The sequence below is a fragment of the Sminthopsis crassicaudata genome, chromosome 3 (genome assembly GCF_048593235.1).
Source record: "Sminthopsis crassicaudata isolate SCR6 chromosome 3, ASM4859323v1, whole genome shotgun sequence".
Classification (NCBI taxonomy): Eukaryota; Metazoa; Chordata; class Mammalia; order Dasyuromorphia; family Dasyuridae; genus Sminthopsis; species Sminthopsis crassicaudata.
Genome location: NC_133619.1, coordinates 513,497,421 through 513,516,901, shown reverse-complemented (window position 1 = coordinate 513,516,901; position 19,481 = coordinate 513,497,421). Strand labels below are relative to the sequence as shown.

At 42.9% G+C, this 19,481-nt stretch overlaps 1 protein-coding gene across 2 annotated transcripts; it reads right to left on the bottom strand.

The window, feature by feature from the left end:
- Positions 1–3,825: 3,825 nt before the first annotated feature.
- Positions 3,826–18,548, bottom strand: SERPINH1 (serpin family H member 1). Of its 2 annotated transcripts, XM_074304097.1 has the most exons (6): positions 18,255–18,548; positions 16,082–16,125; positions 11,091–11,747; positions 10,358–10,456; positions 10,006–10,238; positions 3,826–5,470 (listed from the first exon to the last, which is right to left on the bottom strand). In XM_074304097.1, the coding sequence occupies exons 3-6, from the start codon at positions 11,704–11,706 to the stop codon at positions 5,168–5,170; spliced, it is 1,251 nt and encodes a 416-aa protein (XP_074160198.1). In that variant the 5' UTR covers positions 11,707–11,747; positions 16,082–16,125; positions 18,255–18,548; the 3' UTR covers positions 3,826–5,167. The 2 variants fall into 2 exon arrangements, with proteins under 2 accessions (XP_074160198.1, XP_074160197.1); XM_074304096.1 differs by lacking the exon at positions 16,082–16,125 and having other exon boundaries at positions 18,255–18,377.
- Between the last annotated feature and the right edge of the window lie 933 nt (positions 18,549–19,481).

Sequence of the window (19,481 nt, the reverse complement as noted above, 5' to 3'; positions counted from 1 at the left end):
AACTGGGGTTTCCCCAAACCTCCAACTTTAGATAAAGGCACAGATTCCCCAGACCAAGAGGAGCTCCAGAAGTCATCCCAGTTCAATCCTGTCAGCTCATGAAGACCACCACAAAATCCATGAGAAGATATTACTCACTTTCTTATTTCACACTGCCAGTGACAAAGAAAACACTCCTGAAAGAGACAGTTCATTAAGGCCAGATGAGATCCTAGAGACATCCTATCCAACCATCTCATTTTACATATGGGAAAACCGAGGCCCAGAGCAGGAATATTATTTGTCTAAATATAAGAGAATCAAAACTATCATACACATAATTTATTTCTGTTGCAGAGATACGGAAGTCAATTCAACAAATATTTTTAACTACCTCCTGAATGGAAAGACATAAAGTTGAAATAAAATATATTCCTTGCCCTTACAGAACCCACAGTCTAGGACAGGACTTAAACAATGAATACAGAATAATAAAGGGCAAATATATTAGAAAAATTAAAAGGTATGAATCAAGTGTTATGTGAGATCTGAGGTGGAAAAGCTTTTTGGCTATTAGGAAATTTGTGACCAAAAATGTGTTTTGGAGGTACTATCTGCATATAGCAGAAGAGTGAGAAAACTGGTAGCCCATAATCTCTTCATACCAAAATTGCTCATTTGGAAGAAAGTCAGTCCAAAGGTTCAGGATGTACCTTGCATAGCCACAAGCCTTCAAGGAGTAAGAACTAGTCATTTACTAAGATTCAATGAGCTGTCTCTAAGGTCTAAAACAAGTGTCATTAAATGAGTCACCATTAACTTGGAAGTCTTTAGTGAAAGCTCCAATGATCTGTCCTCATCCCTGAACCAGGTTGAACATGTTTATTGATGACTTGGATGCAGATTTGTATAGTGTTGTATTATATTTTCAGATTCGAGGAAGATGAGAAGTTCAATTATTGAATGACAAAGTAAGGCTCCCCAAACATATTAACAGACTAGAATGCTGTACCAATTTGAATAAGATAAAATTTAACAAGGATCAATTTACATTGTTTTTTTCATGTTCCATTCTCCCTCTCATAAAAATGCTATGTGTGCTGTTGCCTCTAGAAAAAAAAAAATGTAACTCTCCTTCTCTTTCCTGCTGCCTGTAAATATGCCCAAGTCTCCCCTCTGCCATTAAAAAGCCCTTGTTTGATTCTAAATTGTACCCATGATATCATCCTATATTGTTCAGTAATTTTCAGTCATGTCTAACTCTATAACCCCATTTGGGGTTTTTATGACAAAGACACTGGAGTAGTTTGCCATTTTCTTCTCCAGCTTCTTTTATAGATGAGAAAACAGGCAAATAGGTCAAGTGACTTGCCCAGAATCACTCACTAGTGTATCTGAGGTCAAATTTGAACTCAGATACTACCGATTCCAAGCCTAGCACTCTATCCACTGTGCCCCCTACCTATGTATTAAGTACTAGAGACAAAGTAAAATAATTAAATCTATTATCAAACTACAAACCTTACAACTTTTTTACATCTGTTAAAAAAAAATCTCAAAAATGTGCAATATATCTTCCCCTTGGATTAGTCATTTATTTTACAAATAATGTTAGAGAGATCCTTTCCAGCTCTGAGTCTGAGACTTAGTGGATTATTTGGCCCATTTTATAAGTGGAAACTTATAGGCTTAGAAGGGTAATAATAGTAGTAAGTGTCAGAGCTGGGTATTAAACCTATATCTTCTGTCTCTAAGTCTAGTGCTCTATTTACTCCTTTATTTATTGTTGTTGTTCAGTCATGTCTGATCCCTCATGACCCCAAGGGTTTTCTTGGCAAAGATACCAGAACAGTTTGCCATTTTACTAAGGAAGAAACTGAGACAGTTAAGTTACTTGCCCAAAATCACACAGCTTGTGTCCTAGGCTGGATTTGAACTAAGGTCTTTTTGACTCCAGATTTGGCATTTTACTCACTATGCTACTCAAGGTGGCACAGAAAATTGATCAATAATTAATTAGGTCCCAGCATCAGCTTTGTTGCCTCTTAGGGAAAACTAATTCCCATTGCAAGGAGAAGGAGGCTGTGGGTCTGGTAGATAATGTCCTTATTGGTCTTAAATGAAAAATCACCTTTTCACAATCTTCAGGACTCCATTTTTGCATTGTCTTGCCTATGGCAAGCATATTTTCTTCAAAGTGATGTTTAGAAGTTATTTTTACAGGCATTCTCACTGGTTCTTCCATCTTCAAGCAGCAGTACAACCAATAAAAGACATTCCAGCTTGCAGATTCCCCCAAATGTCTTGGCTTGTTTTCTGAGTTTTAATTAGGTCACAATACCTTGTCAGCCCTTTGTGTTGAAAAAATTCTGGATAAGGAAAGGATTCTAAACAATAGTTTGAGGGGCAGGAAGGGAGCCGCAGTCAGAGAACTGCATGGTCCTCAGTGAGTGCAAAGTGAAGCAAAAAATCAATTGTAATTTTAAGCTCCATTAGGAAAGATACAGTGTCCAGTAATATAGAAGTCATACTCCATTGATTGCCCTGTGCCCTGATCAGAACCTTTCTAAAGTATTATATTCAATTTTAAGCACAGTTGAGAAAGACATAATTCAGGAAGATTTTGCTTCATTTTCACTGTCTCTAATCTTCCTGTGGGCCCAAGATAAATAGATCAGAGGCTAGGACTCTGCTGTCAAGGGAGAATTCTTAAGTGTGCCCACTAAATACCTATACCTTGATGGTTTTTCTGATGACTTCTTTTCTAAGTTATTGCTGCCAGGTACACACCAAAGTAGTGATGGGCACTGTGTGGAATTGTGTGGGAGGAAGTCATACCAGGAGCATCCAGAATCCATTGTTCCAGAGGGAAATATGAAAATTCCCCTTCCTCTCTCCATGTTCAGAGAGCCTTGGGGACCAGAGGACATCCTTCTGGAGATAGGAGATAGGAGAAGCAATGGACAAGATAGGTAAAATGAGGATTCTTTCAGCTCAGGTATAAAAGCTAATTTTCCTAATTACTGCTATTCAATGTTTATTTAAAATATAGTGATTCATGTTTGACATATATTGTATTGCTTGCTGTCTAGGGGAGGGGTAAGGGAAGGAGAAAAATATGAAGCATAAAGTTTTACAAGGGTGAATGTTGAAAACTATCTTTGCATATATTTTGAAAATAAAAAGCTATTATTTGGAAAAACAAAAAAATAAAAATTTAAATTAAAAAATAGTGATTTATATGTTAGATTTCTGAATTAATGGATGAAAAGATCTTTTTTTCAAGAGATGGAAGGCAGATAAAATTACTATATTTTAAAATATTAGTATTAATTACATTACCTAGAATAAGAGTCTAGAAGTAAAAGTTTATCCAAGAGGAAAAAGCCATTTTTAAGCAAAAACAGAAAAATGAATTTAATGTGGTAAACTGGGCCCAGAAGGGAGGGCCTGGAATTGGAAAAAAAAAATTTGACCTCAGGAACTTACTAGCTGTGACTCCAAATACTTAAGCCATTTGTCTGTGTGCTCATCTGTAAAATGGGGACAATAATAGTACCTCCCTTCCAGGGTTGTTGTAAGGATCACAGGAGGTAATAATTGTAAAGTGCTTAATTGTACACAGTGCCTGGCACTTCATAAATGTCAGTTTCTTCTTGCGCTGCTGTTCCCTGGTTCTGTCATTTGTTTACAATGCCCAGGATAGTCTCAGGGGAATTTGTTTGGATTTTAACTTGGCTTCTAACCCTGCCTCTGTACCAGGTAAAGCTAACAAGCTACCCTCAACCCATCAATCAAAATCTTCACCAAACCCCCTTTGAATATAGACGACATGAAACTACTCAATGAAAAAAAACAAACACATTTTATTGCAAAACACACTTGATCGCAAAAATCTTACAACAAAACCCTTGCTTTGGCAGATACAAGGGCTAATTTCCTCCCCATCCCTCCCTCCCCCCTTTTTGAAAAAAGACTCCTTTTGAGAAAATAAAGCTGTGCGGACCACGTGGGCACATGCCGCACAAAAATTCCTTCCCCTCCCGTCTCCTTGCTCTCCGGCCTGTCCTTCCACAGTCCGGAGGGTCACAGTGCAACATTGGGGCCCCAGCCCCAGGGGGCAATGGGAGGAGGGGCCAAAAGCAGGTGTAGGCTTGGGTGTGACATTGGTGGAAAATACTGCATTTGGAGTCAGAGGCCCTGAACCAGAATCTCAGCTCTTCTGCTCCTGCCTCTCAAAAACTCAGCTTCTTCTTTTGTAAAAATGAGAGGGCTTTACCAGATGATTTGTAGGGTCCCTTCCAACTCCAATGGTCTGTTACCCTATATTTGCGTTTGGGAGGGGTGCTGTTCTTTGGCACTCTCTATTCTTGACTCGAGTTACTCAGTAGCTGGGTCATAGAATATGGCTTTGGAAATGTGACAACTCTTTGGGTTCTGGTCCCTGCTCATGGCTGTGTAGAATTTGGTGGTCATCTCTAATATAGAGGAACCAAGGAAGCCCAGTGGAGATTAAATTTGGGTTCCAATCCTGATTTTGTCACTAACTCACTGTGTAACAGTGGGCAAGCCTCTCTCTGGGCTTCAGTTTCCCCATCTGTATAATGGGGGAGGGAGTGTAGACTAGCTGGTCTCTAAGGCCACTTCCAGCTCAGACAGACATGAAAATGACTACTGGTAAGAATACCCTGTCAAGTAGGGATGGAATGGGCTCTAGGCGAGACAGTTAGGGGACCTGGGGAGGGGGGGAAGTCTGTGGGGGATGTTTCTCAGCCCACTTTCAGAGAACCCAGAAGCACTCTGAGAAAAGGGGAGAACCAGAATGCTCTCCCCAAGGGCATGTGAGGGGGTTGCAAAACCCACCTCTCTCAGACTTCCTGCCCAAACCCCAGAGGACCTATCATCCACCCACCCCCCCTCAGCAGCACGCCCCTAATATCCGGAGGGACGGTCCAGGGCACTGGAAAAACCAGCCCCCTTTCCTGAAACTCCAGGGAACAGTGGAGAGGTGAGGTCCACCACCTGAATCTAGAAACCCCTGCCTTGATATTGCCACCACTACTGAGCCTCAGTTGTAGCCTTGGCCCTGACCCAGCCCCAGCTGGCCAAAATAGCACCCATTGAGTTCTCCCCATACCCACCACCCACCCACCCATCCACCCCCCCTTCCCTACCCCTGTCCAAGGGCCTAAAGCTCATCACGCATCTTGTCACCCTTGGGCCGGACCAGGCGGCCAATGAAAAGCAGGGACCCACTCTGGGCGTCCTTGACCAGGAAGATGAAGGGATGGTCAGCATAGAAGAGTTTGGGGCTCCGCAGCTCCTCCCGCCCGTAGATGTCCTGGTCAAAGGGATTGCCATCTGTGTCCCACTCAAAGGCTGTGGCATGGAAGACACTGGCCAGGTACAGATCTTTCTTGCCCGACATTCGAGACAGGTCTGCCTTGTTCTTGTCAATGGCTTCCGTCAAGCCAAGGCCAGCCAGGTGTTTCTGTTCCAAGAAGGATGGCCAATTAGGATAACAGTTCTTAATGACTTGTTATTTTTCTATTTTATTAACTATATGACAATACTGTATCTTATTTTATGTATTTAAAATTATGGTTCTTATGCCCAAAGGGCTATCAAACTGTGCAGACCCTTTGATCCAGCAGTGTCTCTACTAGGTCTGTATCCTAAAGGAGGAAAAGAGACCCACATGTACAAAAGTGTTTGTGGCTGCCCTTTTTGTAATGGCCAGAAACTGAAAATTGAAGGGATGCCCATCCATTGGAGAATGGCTGAATAAATTGTGGTATATGAATGCTATGGAGTACTATTGTTCTGTAAGACATGAACAGCAGGATGATTTCAGAGAGGTCTGGAGACTTACATGAACTGATGCCGAGTGAATTGAATAAAACCAAGAGATCATTGCACATGCTAACAAGATTATGTGATGATCAACTGTGATAGACTTGCCTCTTTTCAACAATGAAGTGATTCAAACCAATTTCAATGGATGGCGAGAGCCATTTGCATCCAGAGAGAGGACTATGGGGACTGAATGGGGATCACAACATAGTATTTTGACCTTTGTTGTTGTTGTTTGCTTACTTATTTTTTTTTCTCATTTTTTCCCCTTTTGATCTGATTTTGTGTGCGTGTGTGTGTATGTAATATGATAATTTCAAAATTTTTAGAAGAATGCAAAAAATAAAATAAAATAAAAATATGGTTCTGAGAAATCTAAGAAAACTTCACCAGACTACTACCAAAGGGTCCTTGACACAAAAAATGTTAAGAACCTCCAAGTTAGGGGCCAAGCGGTAGAGTACAAAGAGCTTCAGACACCTAGTTGGAAGGAATCAGGGTTCAAATCCTGGAACCTTCTCTATGAAGTGAGGATTTTCCTATTCAGGCCACTTGTCTTCAAGAACTATAAGAAGGAAAGCCTTGGGTCACTATAGAAAATGGAGTTTTCCAGGAGAGGGAGCTGTGATATGATTTATTTTTTAATTGTTTTAGGTTTTTTGTTGTTGTTGTTATTATTAACAATTAATATTAACTTTTAAAATACGTGTTTCTTCATGAATCATGTTGGGAAAGAAAAATCAGAACAAAAGGGAAAAACCAAGAGAAAAAAAATAGAAAAAAGTGAACTGTGATATGATTTAGAAAAAAAAAAAGCAATGCCCACTTAGAGACTGACTCCACCTCTATGCCATGACCTAGATCAAAGGGCTCAAATACACAGCCCACATATACATTTGCCAGGGCAACACATCCCAGATTTAAATCTAACTGGGAAATATTTAACAAAATAAATTAATAAAAATTATAAATATAACACAATATATGAATATGTGATAAATATAAATCTATTTAAGTTAATATTCAGCCTGCAGGGACCTTTATATATATATCATTTTTGTAGCTCCTATTTCTATTCATTTATCATCATAGAATAAGATAACTTCTGAGGCTCCTTGAATGGGAGGTGGGGGAGGAGAAAGATGAACATTTATTAAGCACCTACCATAACCTACCATGTGTTACAAATAATATCTCATTTCATCCTCACAACAACCCAGAGAGGTAGGGATTGTTATTACCCCCCGTGGAAAAACTAAGGCAAAAAGAGGTTAGATTTGCTCAGGGACACACAAGTAGTGGGTGTCTAAGACTGTATTTGAACTCCTTTGACTCCAGTCCCAGTGCTCTATTCACTGCACCACTTAAAGCTATGATTCTCTAAAAGTCACTTCTGACGCCCAAGTCTCAATTTCCCCATCTGTAATAATTTTGTGTTAATAATTGTGTCACTTCATATATTGTATCTAGGTTATATTGTAACACATGTAAAATGTATGGGATTACCTGTCATCGGGGGGAGGGAGTGGAGGGAGGGAGGGGATAATTTGGAAAAATGAATAAAAAAAATTTTTTTTAAAAATTAAAAAAATATTACAAATTGGTGGAAAGTATTATATGTCAATAAATATTTCTATAATTAAAAAAACAATTGTGTCACTTAATCTGATGAGACCTAAGTATCTTGCAAGATGTATAATTTCACTGGGAACAATTATTCTAGTTGGTGGGGGATGGTAATAGGTGAGACCTATCCTTAGACAAGGCTTCCACTAGGACCATCTGCCATCTATTCTGGATTTTCCCATCACAAAGTAGGCTCCTTGTTGGCAAGAATTGTCATTCTCTGGTGGTTAGCATAATGCTTAGCACTTTCTGGTTTCTTTAATAAATGTTTATTGATCAGCCATTTATGCTTGTATTTCTAGCATTTAGCAAAATGCCTGACACATTGTAAGTATTTAATAAATGCTTATTGGCTTATTAACTTGTAAAGAGAATGATGGAGACAATTCAAGTCAAACCAAACATCACTGTTCAGCTATTTTCAGTCATGTCCCAGGAAGGATTTTTCTTGGCTAAGATAGTGCAATGGTTTTCTTTCTCCAGGTTCATTTTGCAGGTGGGGAAACTGAGGCAAAATGGGTTAAATGACTTGTCCAGGTCACATAGCAATTAAATATTTAAGGCTAGATTTAAATCCAGCAAAGTCTTCCTGACTCCAAACCTGGTGCTCTTTATATCAAATGTTTAGACATTTACATTAAGCACCTGCAAGTCTCTGGGAATACAGACAAAAACCACAATAGTCTCTGACTTCAAGAAACTTCTTTTTTACTGAAAGATAGGGGAAAAGGGCTTCACGCTTGGGGTAAAAAATTGGACGAAATGGTCTGAGAACCATTCCAGCTCTGACATTCTGAGAATCATTGAGAAGGTTAAATTCACTTTCCTCTGAGACAAAAATTAAGGTCTCCTATCTCTCAAATAAGTCTTAAAGGCATTGTGAAGTAAGAAAGAACTAAAAATAAAATGGGAACCCATCAACAGAGGCCTGATGGGAAAAGCTTTGGTAGAGAAATTTCACAAAATGTTATTATGTGGCAAAAAAATATACTAAACCTGATAAATAGAACTGGAGAAATATGGAAAGAGTGAGGCCTGATGGGAAAAACTTTGGTGGATGAAAGTCATAAAATATTATTGTATGGCAAAAAAATACCAAATTTGATAACTAGAACTGGGGAAATAAGGAAAGAATTGTATGAAATGACATTGAACAATATAAGTAGAACTCAGAAAACAATGTATAGCATGCCTACAATGAGATCTTAGAAGGAACCCTGAGTCATGAAAAAAACAATGAAGATGGCAAAAAGGAGATACTGAAACATGTCTGTAGGCATGTTTCCTGGTAGGGAAATTTATTGTGATGTACACATATAAAGCATCACTCATATGTGGTTTTTTTTAATAAGCTCACTTCCATTCATGTGCATCCATGTGCATCCATGCAAAATCCTACCTGGAGCCCAGATCCAGATCAAAACTCAACTTCCTTCCTGGAAGTTTTTATAGCTATTCAATAAGCCAACAAAAGACTTGTTCAGCAGTCTCATAGCAGAACTGCCTCTTTCAGGGGAAAGACAGTATAGAGAGTGGAATGGGCTACAGGCATATTTTTGTTTGTTCACATGTGCTTAGGATACATTTTCTAGAGACTGAATTTATTACTTTATTATGTCCCTAAATGGACTAAGAGCTTTCCAGAGGTCCCCCTGGTTTCCCTCCACCAGGATGCAGCCAAGCATGTTGTTTCCCGCACTAAAATGTGAATTCCTTGAAGGCAAGGGCTTTTTCTATTTTTCTTTGTATCACCAGGTTTTAGCATACAGTAAGTTTTTAATAAATGGATCATGATGATGATGATGATGATGATGACAGAGTACTATAAAAGATTGCACATGGCAGATCTCTAAAGCTGACTAAAGGATTAACAAAGGCCACAAAATCCTAGAGAGATAGGACCAGAAGCAACCATGATCATAGTTCACATTCCTAGAGCACTCTGAAAGGTCTAAAATAGCTTCTTTTACAGAGGCAAGCAGGGAAATAATACCACCCTGCATTTACAGAAGGAGAAAATGTGGCCCAAAGAGAGAAAATGACTTGTGCCCAAGGTCTATTAAATGAAACAGAATCTGAACTCATTTACTAGTTCACAATCTGGTACACTACACCTTCCTACCTGGAAAGGAAACTTGAAATACAAGCTGTCAAAACTGGAAAAAACAATTATAGCAACAATCAAACCGATATGAGGCCTCATTTCTCAAATCCCTTCCCTTTTTTGGGGGGGGGAGGGGGTGAAGACCAATGCAAACAAAAGGTAAGGTCTGACACACAGTGGAACCAGGACTGGAAGTCACCTGACTTACCGCTCTAAGGTACTCATTGCCAAGCAGAAGAGACAAAAGTAGTCAGAGATTTCCTTGAATTAGTTCCAATGAGAAAAGACCTCTTACCTCAGGAAGCTTAGCGGATTCAGGGAGACTTGGACCCAGGGCTAGCTGCCTAAGGACTGAAAGAATTCCCTGACCTACTTGCCCCTTTTTCTGATCCTACTCCCACCCCTTAGTTCAGGAGTACCCTTTAGCTGAATCTGCTTCTTACCTGGAGATCATGAGTCACCTCCACAACTCCTTTGGGAAGGGAGATGGCCACAGCCCTCTTCTTCATCTTGCCCAACCAGGTCTTGAGCTGTTCCTTAGTCAGGAGCTTTTCCAACCTCTCCAGAGGTTCCACATGGTGGGGCATAATGATGATGAGGCTTGAGAGCTTATGGGCCAAAGGCATCTCAACCATCTGGAGTTTTTCTGTCTCATCATCATAGTAGTTGTAGAGACCTGGATGGTACAGGACATGGGCTAAGGAGACTGGCCAGAGCAGGAGTTGAAGACTAAGTCCCTCCCTTCCTATATGACCAGGTCCCCTCCCCATAGTCCCCAGCTAACCGCCAGCCTACCTGTGCGGTGCATCATGGGCACGCCTACTGTGTAGGAGCGGGTCACCATGAAACCTCGGTTGTCAACCATCTTATGGTGGAATTTTTCATCCCAATGGGCTGCAGAAAAGAGAGAGGGAAGTCAGTCACGCTTCAAACCTCAAACACTGCCTTTCCTGTCACAGCTCAAGATCACAAGCTTTGCTCTAGAATTAGCACCTAGTCCAAGCCCTAGTTAGTTAGGTCCAGCTCAGGAAAGGGACTAACCTGAGGTCACACTCTAAGTTTACCCCTTATTGTCCTACAAAGGGAGAACATGTCAGTAAGCAAAATTCATACTCTCCCCAGTAGCCCACACAATGCTCTGTAAAGCGGGAACAAAATAATTGCCTAGAAAACAGCTAGGTAAGCATGGTGGTGGAGCAGGAGTTGGGAAGACTAGAATTCTGCCTCAGATGCTCCATAAATGTGTGACCTTGAGCAAGTGCCTTGACCACTTTCTGGATCAGGGTCCTTATCTATAAAATACAGATAATAGCACTTACTCTCCACAGGTTGTTTTGAAGGTCAAATTAAATAAGCAATGCTTTTCAAACCTTAAAGTGTGAATATATATTCTATATAAATGCTAGATGAATTATTAAGCCTTTGTTGAATGAATCAGTAAGCCAGCTCAGATGCCAGCCTGTGACAGTCAGTATCCCAAGAGTATAACCCTCTGGGACCCAAGTTCTCGGCAGCCTGTCCTACTCACGTTTGAAGAACATAGCATTGACGATGAGGGCTCCGTCAGTCTTCTCCACGTCCTTGGTGACCTCCGGCAGCTTGCCGTCCGTCGTCTGAGAGGCCCACTCGTTGATGGACTGCAGGGCGCTCCGCTTGTCCCTGAAGTTGATCTTGGAGTGCTCGTAATTGTAGTGCTTCTTGCTGCTCTGGACAAAGTCATCCGCAAAGCTGACCGAGCTGGGCCCGTACAGGCGGCTGCCGAGCTTCCACGTCACATTGCGGGCCGTGGAGTTGCTGACGGAGGCGAGCAGCTCGGCCAGGCCGGTGTGCACATCGTCATCGCGGAGCTTGTCGGCACTCAGCACTGCCTTGGCCTGCGAAGCTGTGGCGGCCTTCCCTCCCAGAGACACCAGGCCCAAGGAGGAAGCCACAACCACAGGGGACAGCAAGATGTTCTCCACCCCTTTGTCCTGGGCCATGGCGTGGTAGAGGTTGAAGGCCAAGTTGGCGCTCCGCTCGGCCAAGGTGGCCGCCTTCTCGCTCAGCTTTGCCTCCCCTGCCTTCCCCGAAGCTGGCTTCTTGACCTCAGCTGCCCAGGCCACTGCCAGGAGGCAGAGGGTACTAATGAGCTGTGCTGCCCACATGGCTGCTGGGGGCTAAAGCCCTGCTTCTGACTGCTGGGAACCTGTGGGAACGAAACAGAGGGGAGGGAACAGGGTGACACAAGGGCTTCACTTCCTTCCACACATTCAGCTCAACTTAGCAAGCGCCTGTGCACTGAGAACACCAAGATAAAACCTTACTGAAGGCCCTTAGTAACAGCTTCCCTCCCTCTCAGTGGCTTTTACCATCAACCTGTTAAGCAAGAAGCCATCCTACAAATGGTCATAATCACCAAATTATAGAATCCTCAAGGAAGGAGGGCACATAGTAGGTACTTAATAAATGCTTACAGACAAGTGAGGAACTAAGGACTGAAAAGCTAAGGTCACTCAGACCTTCTGATGCCAAATCCTACCCTCTCTTTCCATTACCCCACAAGCTTCGTAAATGTTACTTACAATCCTTTGGGGGCAGGATTGGGGGGGGAAGGAATAAGCATTTATGTAGTGCCTACCATTTCTCTAGATGATCACATTTGATCCTGTTATCATCCCCACATGGAAACTTAGGCAAAGGTTAAGTGATTTGCCTACACTCACAAAGCTAGTGAGGTCTGAGGCCATATTAGAATAGAATTCTCATCTTGCCGACTCCAGGCTCAGCGCTTAATCTGACACCTGCCATAATTTGGACCAATGGCAGATGATTTTATATAGGGAAACTCTTGATAACCATTATTTCATAATGGGACAGGCTAAGTGGCAAAAAAAAAAGTGTCTGGCATACAATCATAACTTAATAATGAGTCGAATTGGAATGAACTGGATGAATGAACTGACTAAATTAGTCATTTATTTGAAACACAAATTGTGTTGTTATTCTTTCATGCTACAATGCTATTCCATGTCACTCAAGGCAGGTTCAATAAAAATGAAAAGTGATATAATAAAATATGAATAATAATATCAATGTATATAGCACCAGGCAGTGTGCTCAGCAATTTACAATGTATTAATCATCCCATTCTATTACAGTAGAATACAAACAGTATGTGCCAAAGGGCATGGCATTGGAATTCCTACTACTCGGGCAAATCACTTTCCTTTTCATTTCTGAGTAAAAGAAAGGTGCTGAAATAATAGACCCTAAAGGTCTTTCCCTGATCTAAAACTTGTGAGCTGTCACAGGAAAAATCCTTGCTCCAATACTCTGCTGGCTCTTACAGGTCAGAGATTATCTGGATTTCAGGTCTTTATGATTTTAACACTAACTAACAAGGGCTCAGTTGGCCCACCTACAGAATGGAAACACATAGTACCAATCAACCAACTGTTCCCTGGGGGTAGACAAAGTCTCCATGGCTTTCATAAGTAGAGTGCTTTAATCTGCGGCCTTCCTCTTGAATGGAATGCAGCCAGTCTGGTATACAGAGCTGAACCTATTGCGCCGCTTACATTTCCCTGGTGCGGGTGGAGAGGTGGGTAAGAGCCCTCCAAATTTGGCCAGAAGCATGAATGCAGCCTATTCCACCCCACATCCATGGCACTCACTCCTACTCCCAGCCTGGGGCCCAGGGATCATTCTTCACATACCACAGTGGGTCAGACAGAGGGAGGTTAATGAGTCACTCATTGGTTCGCTGATTAAATAAGACAAACTGGCCTGAGTGTTTTATCCCTGCTCAGCTATGCACATTAGATGAGCCTGAGCAAAATCCTTCTGTTCCCCCCTCATCCCAGTCTTCTTTTTTTTTGTAACTTGGAACTAGATCATCTCTAAGGAGCCTCCTAGTCCCTGTTTTTCTCATCCTTTTCCAGGCCTGAGAGCTAACACTTTCCTCTCATACAAAGGCCCCACAAGCAAATAGTTCAATCCCTGTTGGTGGAAGGGAAAGGAAGGGCTTCCTGTGAGGTCATGGGCAGGATACAGGAGACTCTGGGGCTTCCCTAAGAGCTTTCCGTCTTCATCCTCGCTTCTCAGGGAAGACCAGCTGAGCTCAGATGTCATCCTCCTCTTTCCTCCCTGCTTGTCTCCAATCCTGCTCCCTGCCCCAAACATCAGACCTTGAGAACCTTCCTGATACAACGGGAGCAGAGGCAGGAGCTGTCAGATTATTTCCAAGCTACTCCCCCTTCTCCAGGAAGCTTTATTCTTCCTGGATTCTTTGCTGCATGAGTTGGTCCAGAGCCACAACAATTTTGGGCACAAATTCCTCAACAGGAAAAAAAAGTTATTTTGAAGTCCATCCAGAACTGACATTCTGATTAAGGAATTCAGATCTTAAGGGGTAGAAAGTCAATTTAAAACCATGAATATCATGTTAAGGATCATCTCAGGAGGCAAAGAAATTTAGGATACTGGAAGGGTGAAAGCATCCAACTGATTCCCTATATCATTTTACAGAATGGCACACTTAAGTAACACTTGCATGGGGAGAATAAAGATATCTGATAGGAACTGGGAAGATAGGGGCACTCTAGGGGGGAAGAGGGATAGATTAAGAGTAAGAGGTCCTAGGTTCAAGTGCTAGCTCTGACACTTGCTGCCTTGGCAGAATAACAAATCATTCAGCCTATGTCAAATGAAGGGGTTTACCTAACTGATCTTTAAGACCCTTTCCAGTTCTAAATTGACAATCTATCAATAAGAAATAGAGCTTTGGGTACTTGGTATTGCCAGGATGGGAGAGTGAGAAGGAACAAAACTGAATTACTTAATGGGAAGACAAACTCCCAGCCTTATCTCATTCACAGTGGACTGAGGACTGGGCCTGGAGTCAGCAAGACCCAAACACAAAACTGGCTTCAGATACAAGCAAATGACCCTGACCAAGTCTCTAAACTCAGTTTCCTCTGGAGTAAAATGGGAATAATAATAATATCTCTTAGAGATTTCAAGAATTAAATGAAACAATAACTGTAAAATGCTTAGTATAATGCTTGGCACACAGCAGACACTTAATAGATGTTTATTTCCTTCCTTCACAGACTGCTCTAAGGTTAATATGAGTTCACAACTACCATAAAGACTGAAAAATTAGGAGCTAACAGAAATTTAAAACCTCATGGCTAATTTAACAGGATTAAACATCCACTGAAGATATGGCTGTGTTCCTTCTGTTTCATCACCAGAACAGAGCACAAATAAGGATGGACTCCAATCAGCCTCTCTACTTTATGGAGATAAAGTTAGTAATCTGAATGTTTGAAATGGGACAAAAAATCGTTGGTGTACTTGGGAGAAAAGAAAGAGGGAGACCTTTGTAGAATTAGAGTTCCAAAGATCAAAGGATTTCACTTTTAGCTAACTGGCCTCGGGACTACCAGCCTCCACCCCCATTTCCCAACCCTGCCACGTAGGCAGCTCAAGTCACTGAACCCTAGCATCTTGTAACCTCAAATAACAGGGGCTTGATTTTTCATGTGTGAGTTTCAAATGATAGGCCTAAAACCTCTCCCTTCCAGCCAGCTGCCTGCCCTCATCGAGGGAGGGGAAGAGGAAGGGTATGCAGAGAGATGACGTGGCAAGGAAAAAGAAGAATTCCTGAGGTTCTCCACCAGGGGCTGCCGTGGCAGAGCTGGGGGGAGGGATCTTATGGTTGGACTCAGGGAAGGAAGAAACAGACTTGGAGACATCAAAGGATAGAGTCACAGTCCCAAGCCACAGATTTCTAGGGGCCACAGATCATTTCTCTTCTCTAGGATTCAGTTTTTTTTTTTCACCAGAGCATATCAGTTCTTGATCTGAGGTCCATAAACTTGTTAAAATATTCTGACAATCATATTTCATTGAATTGTTCACCTTTATTACTTTTCTGTATTTTATTTTATGCATTTAAAATATGACTCGGAGAAGGTATTCATAGGCCTCCTCAAAATGCCCTGGATTAGATGAAATCTAAGACCCTTCGACCATCCACATTCTAGGATTCTGTAAAACAAACTCAAAGACAGTAGCTTCCAAAATGAGGAGACTTGAGTAGATGAGAGAGAGAGAGGGGGGAAAAAGGCAGGTGGAGAGAGACCAACCCACCCTCCCTGCTGCTGGAGACAAAACAAGCAGCTGCCTTTACACGTCCCCACAAGCAGACTAAGGCTTCCAGGGCCATTCAGAGAGGCAACAATTACCCAGCTGCAGAACGAGGTAATTTATAGCTCACAGCCTCCCTTCCCTATAGGGAAGAAAAAACAAGCCCATGCTTTGCAGACAGGCCTGGGTTTCATCCTGACCTGTATCAGAGCCTTGGGAAGCAAAAGATATGGGGGTTGGGAAGAGAAAAGGAAAGGGGCCCTGCCAGGGAGATATTCCACTTTCACCTATCAGAGGGCCAGGAAAACAGGAGGAAAGGAAGAGACAGGAGACAGAAGGGAATTCAGACATTTGGGAAAAGTCACTTTTAATCAGAGGCCAAGATACCTTGAAACTCTCTCAGAGGGAGGTCAGTGCTTGCTTTTTTCATTCTGAAAGAAAACAGACATATAAGGTAGAGCAGTTCACAGGGACTGGGGATGTTCGAGCTGGAAGGGCCCTTGGAAATCACGGAGCCCAACCCCTTTGTCTGGCAGATGAGGAAACTGGTTACCTAAACAGGTAATGAGAGAGATGAGATTTGAACCCAGTCCTCTGCCTTAGGATTTTTGTCAGGCAGCAAGAAAACATATATATCTATATCATCTAACAATGATCCACAACCCTTATTTGTTTGTTCAAGTTGTTTACTATGGTTTTTGATTTTGTTTTTTGGTTTGGTTTGGTTTTTACGAAGTGGCTATTAGAGGGAAAAATGAGTTCTGCTGCTGTTCCTTCTTCAGACAAACAGGGACAGACAGAACGAAAACACAAAGCACAGACAGGCAGAGCGAAGCCCAGAGGTAAACCTTTTTGGCCAAATCAGCTGAACAAAGACCTAGCCAGAATCTCCCAGGGACCCAGGAGGGACCTTGGAAAGAGAGAGATGGGAGGGATGACTCCAGGCTGGGCGGGGCTAGAGGTGCAGAGGGACAGCTGAGCGGTCTGCAGCTCCCCTCCCCCACCTCCCATTTCCTCTCTAGCCCAATCTAACCAAAGTCAGGACCACAGAAGTAATAAAGGCAGAGGGACTCAGAAATCTAATCTCCAGCCCTTCCCTATTATCTTGGATGTTCCTCGGATAATACAATGGCAGGGAGTCAACATCTAGTTTCTAAACCCCATTTTTTCCACATTGAGCACCATGTGTGTGATATCGAATAGATTCTAAGGGCCTGTTTCCCCCTTCATCAAACAAGGATAACATTTGCCCTGCCTACTCCACAGGGCTGTTACAAAAATGGGAAAAAACAGTGCCTTATTTCAGTGACACTTTTAAGATTTGCAAAAAAGTTTTGCTGCAGCACCCCTGTGAGATAGGCAAAGGTGTGAGTCTTATCCTCTAGACAGATGAAAAAAATGAGACATAAAGAAGTTTGGTTTTTCCAGGAGCAAAAACTGACTTCAGCCAGGCTTTCCTGACCCTGAGTCCTGAGGTTTTCACTAAATTATGCCAATAATCAATGTAACAACACTATTTTTATTTAAAATGGGGGAAGGGACAATCAATGTAAAAGGATAATTATTTTCCTTAATTTTAAGTAGTTTCAAAAATCTTTTTACACCCACTGTTTCATGGGGATTAAACTTGGATAGGAAAGGAAAGAGGGTTGGGGGAGAGGAGAAAGGTAGGAGAAACAGCTGGATCTGGAAAAACACTCTTTCTACAGCTTCCAGCATCTGCACAGCAGCTGTTTCGACCTAACGGATGCCCACAGCTCCCCAACAACCAGCTCCTAAGTTTCATGAGACATCCCACCCTTCCCCCAGGGAAATGGAGGGCAGGAAGGATCACATCCAGAAACTCCCTAAAGACTGGGAAACAAAGACATCTGTGACAGTCTATACTCTCTCTTTCCAACAGAATGGGGGACTCTATAGGAAATTCTATAGATTAGGGGGAACCCTAAAAATAGAATTCTCTATAGAAACAAGAGATTTGCGAGCTGCTCTCCGACTCCATCCCTCCAGACCGGAAGGGATCAAATAGAACTGGATCATTCCCAAAGGTTTCTGTTCCTTTCCTTTTAAGTTGCCACAGTATTCAGGTCAGACGCTTGGAGGAGGGGAGGGAAGAGTACAGAGGGACCAGAGAGACCCAAAACCGTTTGGATTGGGGAGATGGGGGGAGGGTAAGCTCTTTGCCCATACTCACCGCCTTCCTTCTTACCATTTCGATTCTCCTCCCCATGGAGGTTTCTCCAGACCCCGGCTCCGGGCATCTCGTTCCCTAATCCTCTACCTACCCAGACCCTCCGACCCTACCCAAATTCCCCCAGACGCTGTCTCCCCGCTAACTGGCATCGGGTCCTCCCCAGCCCAAGCCCGGGACCAAAGCCAACGTTCGAATCCTTCCCTTGAAGAGGCAACTCTCTCCGGGAGACAAGTTGCCGGGAGTCCTAAGAGGGATTCGGGGCAGGAGGATCATCTGGGGCTGGGAAGGTCCCGCTTGGTGCCCGAAGCGCCGCCGCTCTCTCCCAGCCACCCTCTCCTTCCTGCTCTGCTCCCCGACCCCCGTCACCTGGGCTTAGGAGGGCAGAGATGAGGAGCCCTCCCCCGCGCCGCTCACGGCTAGGATCCGCTCAGCTCTGTCCCGGGACTGTGTCTCCGAGCGCACTGCCCCCGCGCCAGCCCTATATAAGGGGCCCCCGCCCCGGGCCGCAGAAACTTCTGGAAAGTTGGAAAAGCTCTTGGGATGGGAAGGGGGGGGGACTTAAAGGGGGCGGCCCCTGGCTAGGTTGCAAAAGAAAAAAAAAGCCCTCCTCTTCGCTAGTCCCACTCCCCCCACTCCTTTCCCCCATCCCCCCACTTCTCTTCGTCTTCCAGAGCCCCTGGGTCCTACTGCCCCTCAAATCAGGGGAGTGGCCTGGGCCGGATCCCCTACCCACACCCCCTCTTATTCCTGAAATGTTCGCTTTGGAAAGGGACGTTAGAAAACCTCTGGTCCATTTCTTTCCTTTCATAGGAGCTCAAAGGAGACGTTGAGCTCATAGTGTTCGAGGTTACAGAGTGGAGTATCAGGATTAGAACCCGAACCTCCCGAGCCTCTGCTTTGGATTCCGGACCACAATAATCCTTCCCATTTGTTCTTTCCAAGGCCCAGTCTCTGATTTTATTCCAGGGAAGAAGACAGGATTCAATCTATATCTAAAAATGTTAACCAAGTACCTATAGAATTGATTAATTTGATAGGATTACCACACTAGAAGGGACTGCAGAAACGTTAAATCCATGCTGATGGGGAAATTGGTACCTGAGAGACGGTGACTCTCATGATTACACAAGCATGTGTGCAGTAGCGACATTTGAACCCAGATTCGAATTTGAATCAAAAATGGTTTTCTTTTTCTTTCTTTCTTTCTTTCTTTCTTTCTTTCTTTCTTTCTTTCTTTCTTTCTTTCTTTCTTTCTTTCTTTCTTTCTTTCTTTCTTTCTTTCTTTCTTTCTTTCTTTCTTTCTTTCTTTCTTTCTTTCTTTCTTTCTTTCTTTCTTTCTTTCTTTCTTTCTTTCTTTTTTTTTTCTCCATCTAAACCTCTTTGCCTAATCCATGAAGGAGCCGGTTTCTATCATTGCCCCCACTCAGAGTTCTTTGTCAGGGTCTCCGAATGTGGGAGGAGCAGGTAAGACAGGAAAGAGATCCTTTTTAATATCAACCACACAATCAACAAGTTTTTATTAAGTACTTGAGTTCAAATCTGGCCTCCTAAACTTACTAACTGGGTGATCCTGAGCAAGTCACTTAACCCTGT

Coding starts and splice junctions, on each gene's coding strand:
- SERPINH1 (XM_074304097.1), bottom strand. CDS start 11,706: ATGTGGGCAGCACAGCTCATTAGTACCCTCTGCCTCCTGGCAGTGGCC. Junction 10,457..11,090: donor CAATGCTATGTTCTTCAAAC/GTGAGTAGGACA, acceptor TCTTTTCTGCAG/CCCATTGGGATGAAAAATTC. Junction 5,471..10,005: donor AGGTGACTCATGATCTCCAG/GTAAGAAGCAGA, acceptor TTCTTGGAACAG/AAACACCTGGCTGGCCTTGG.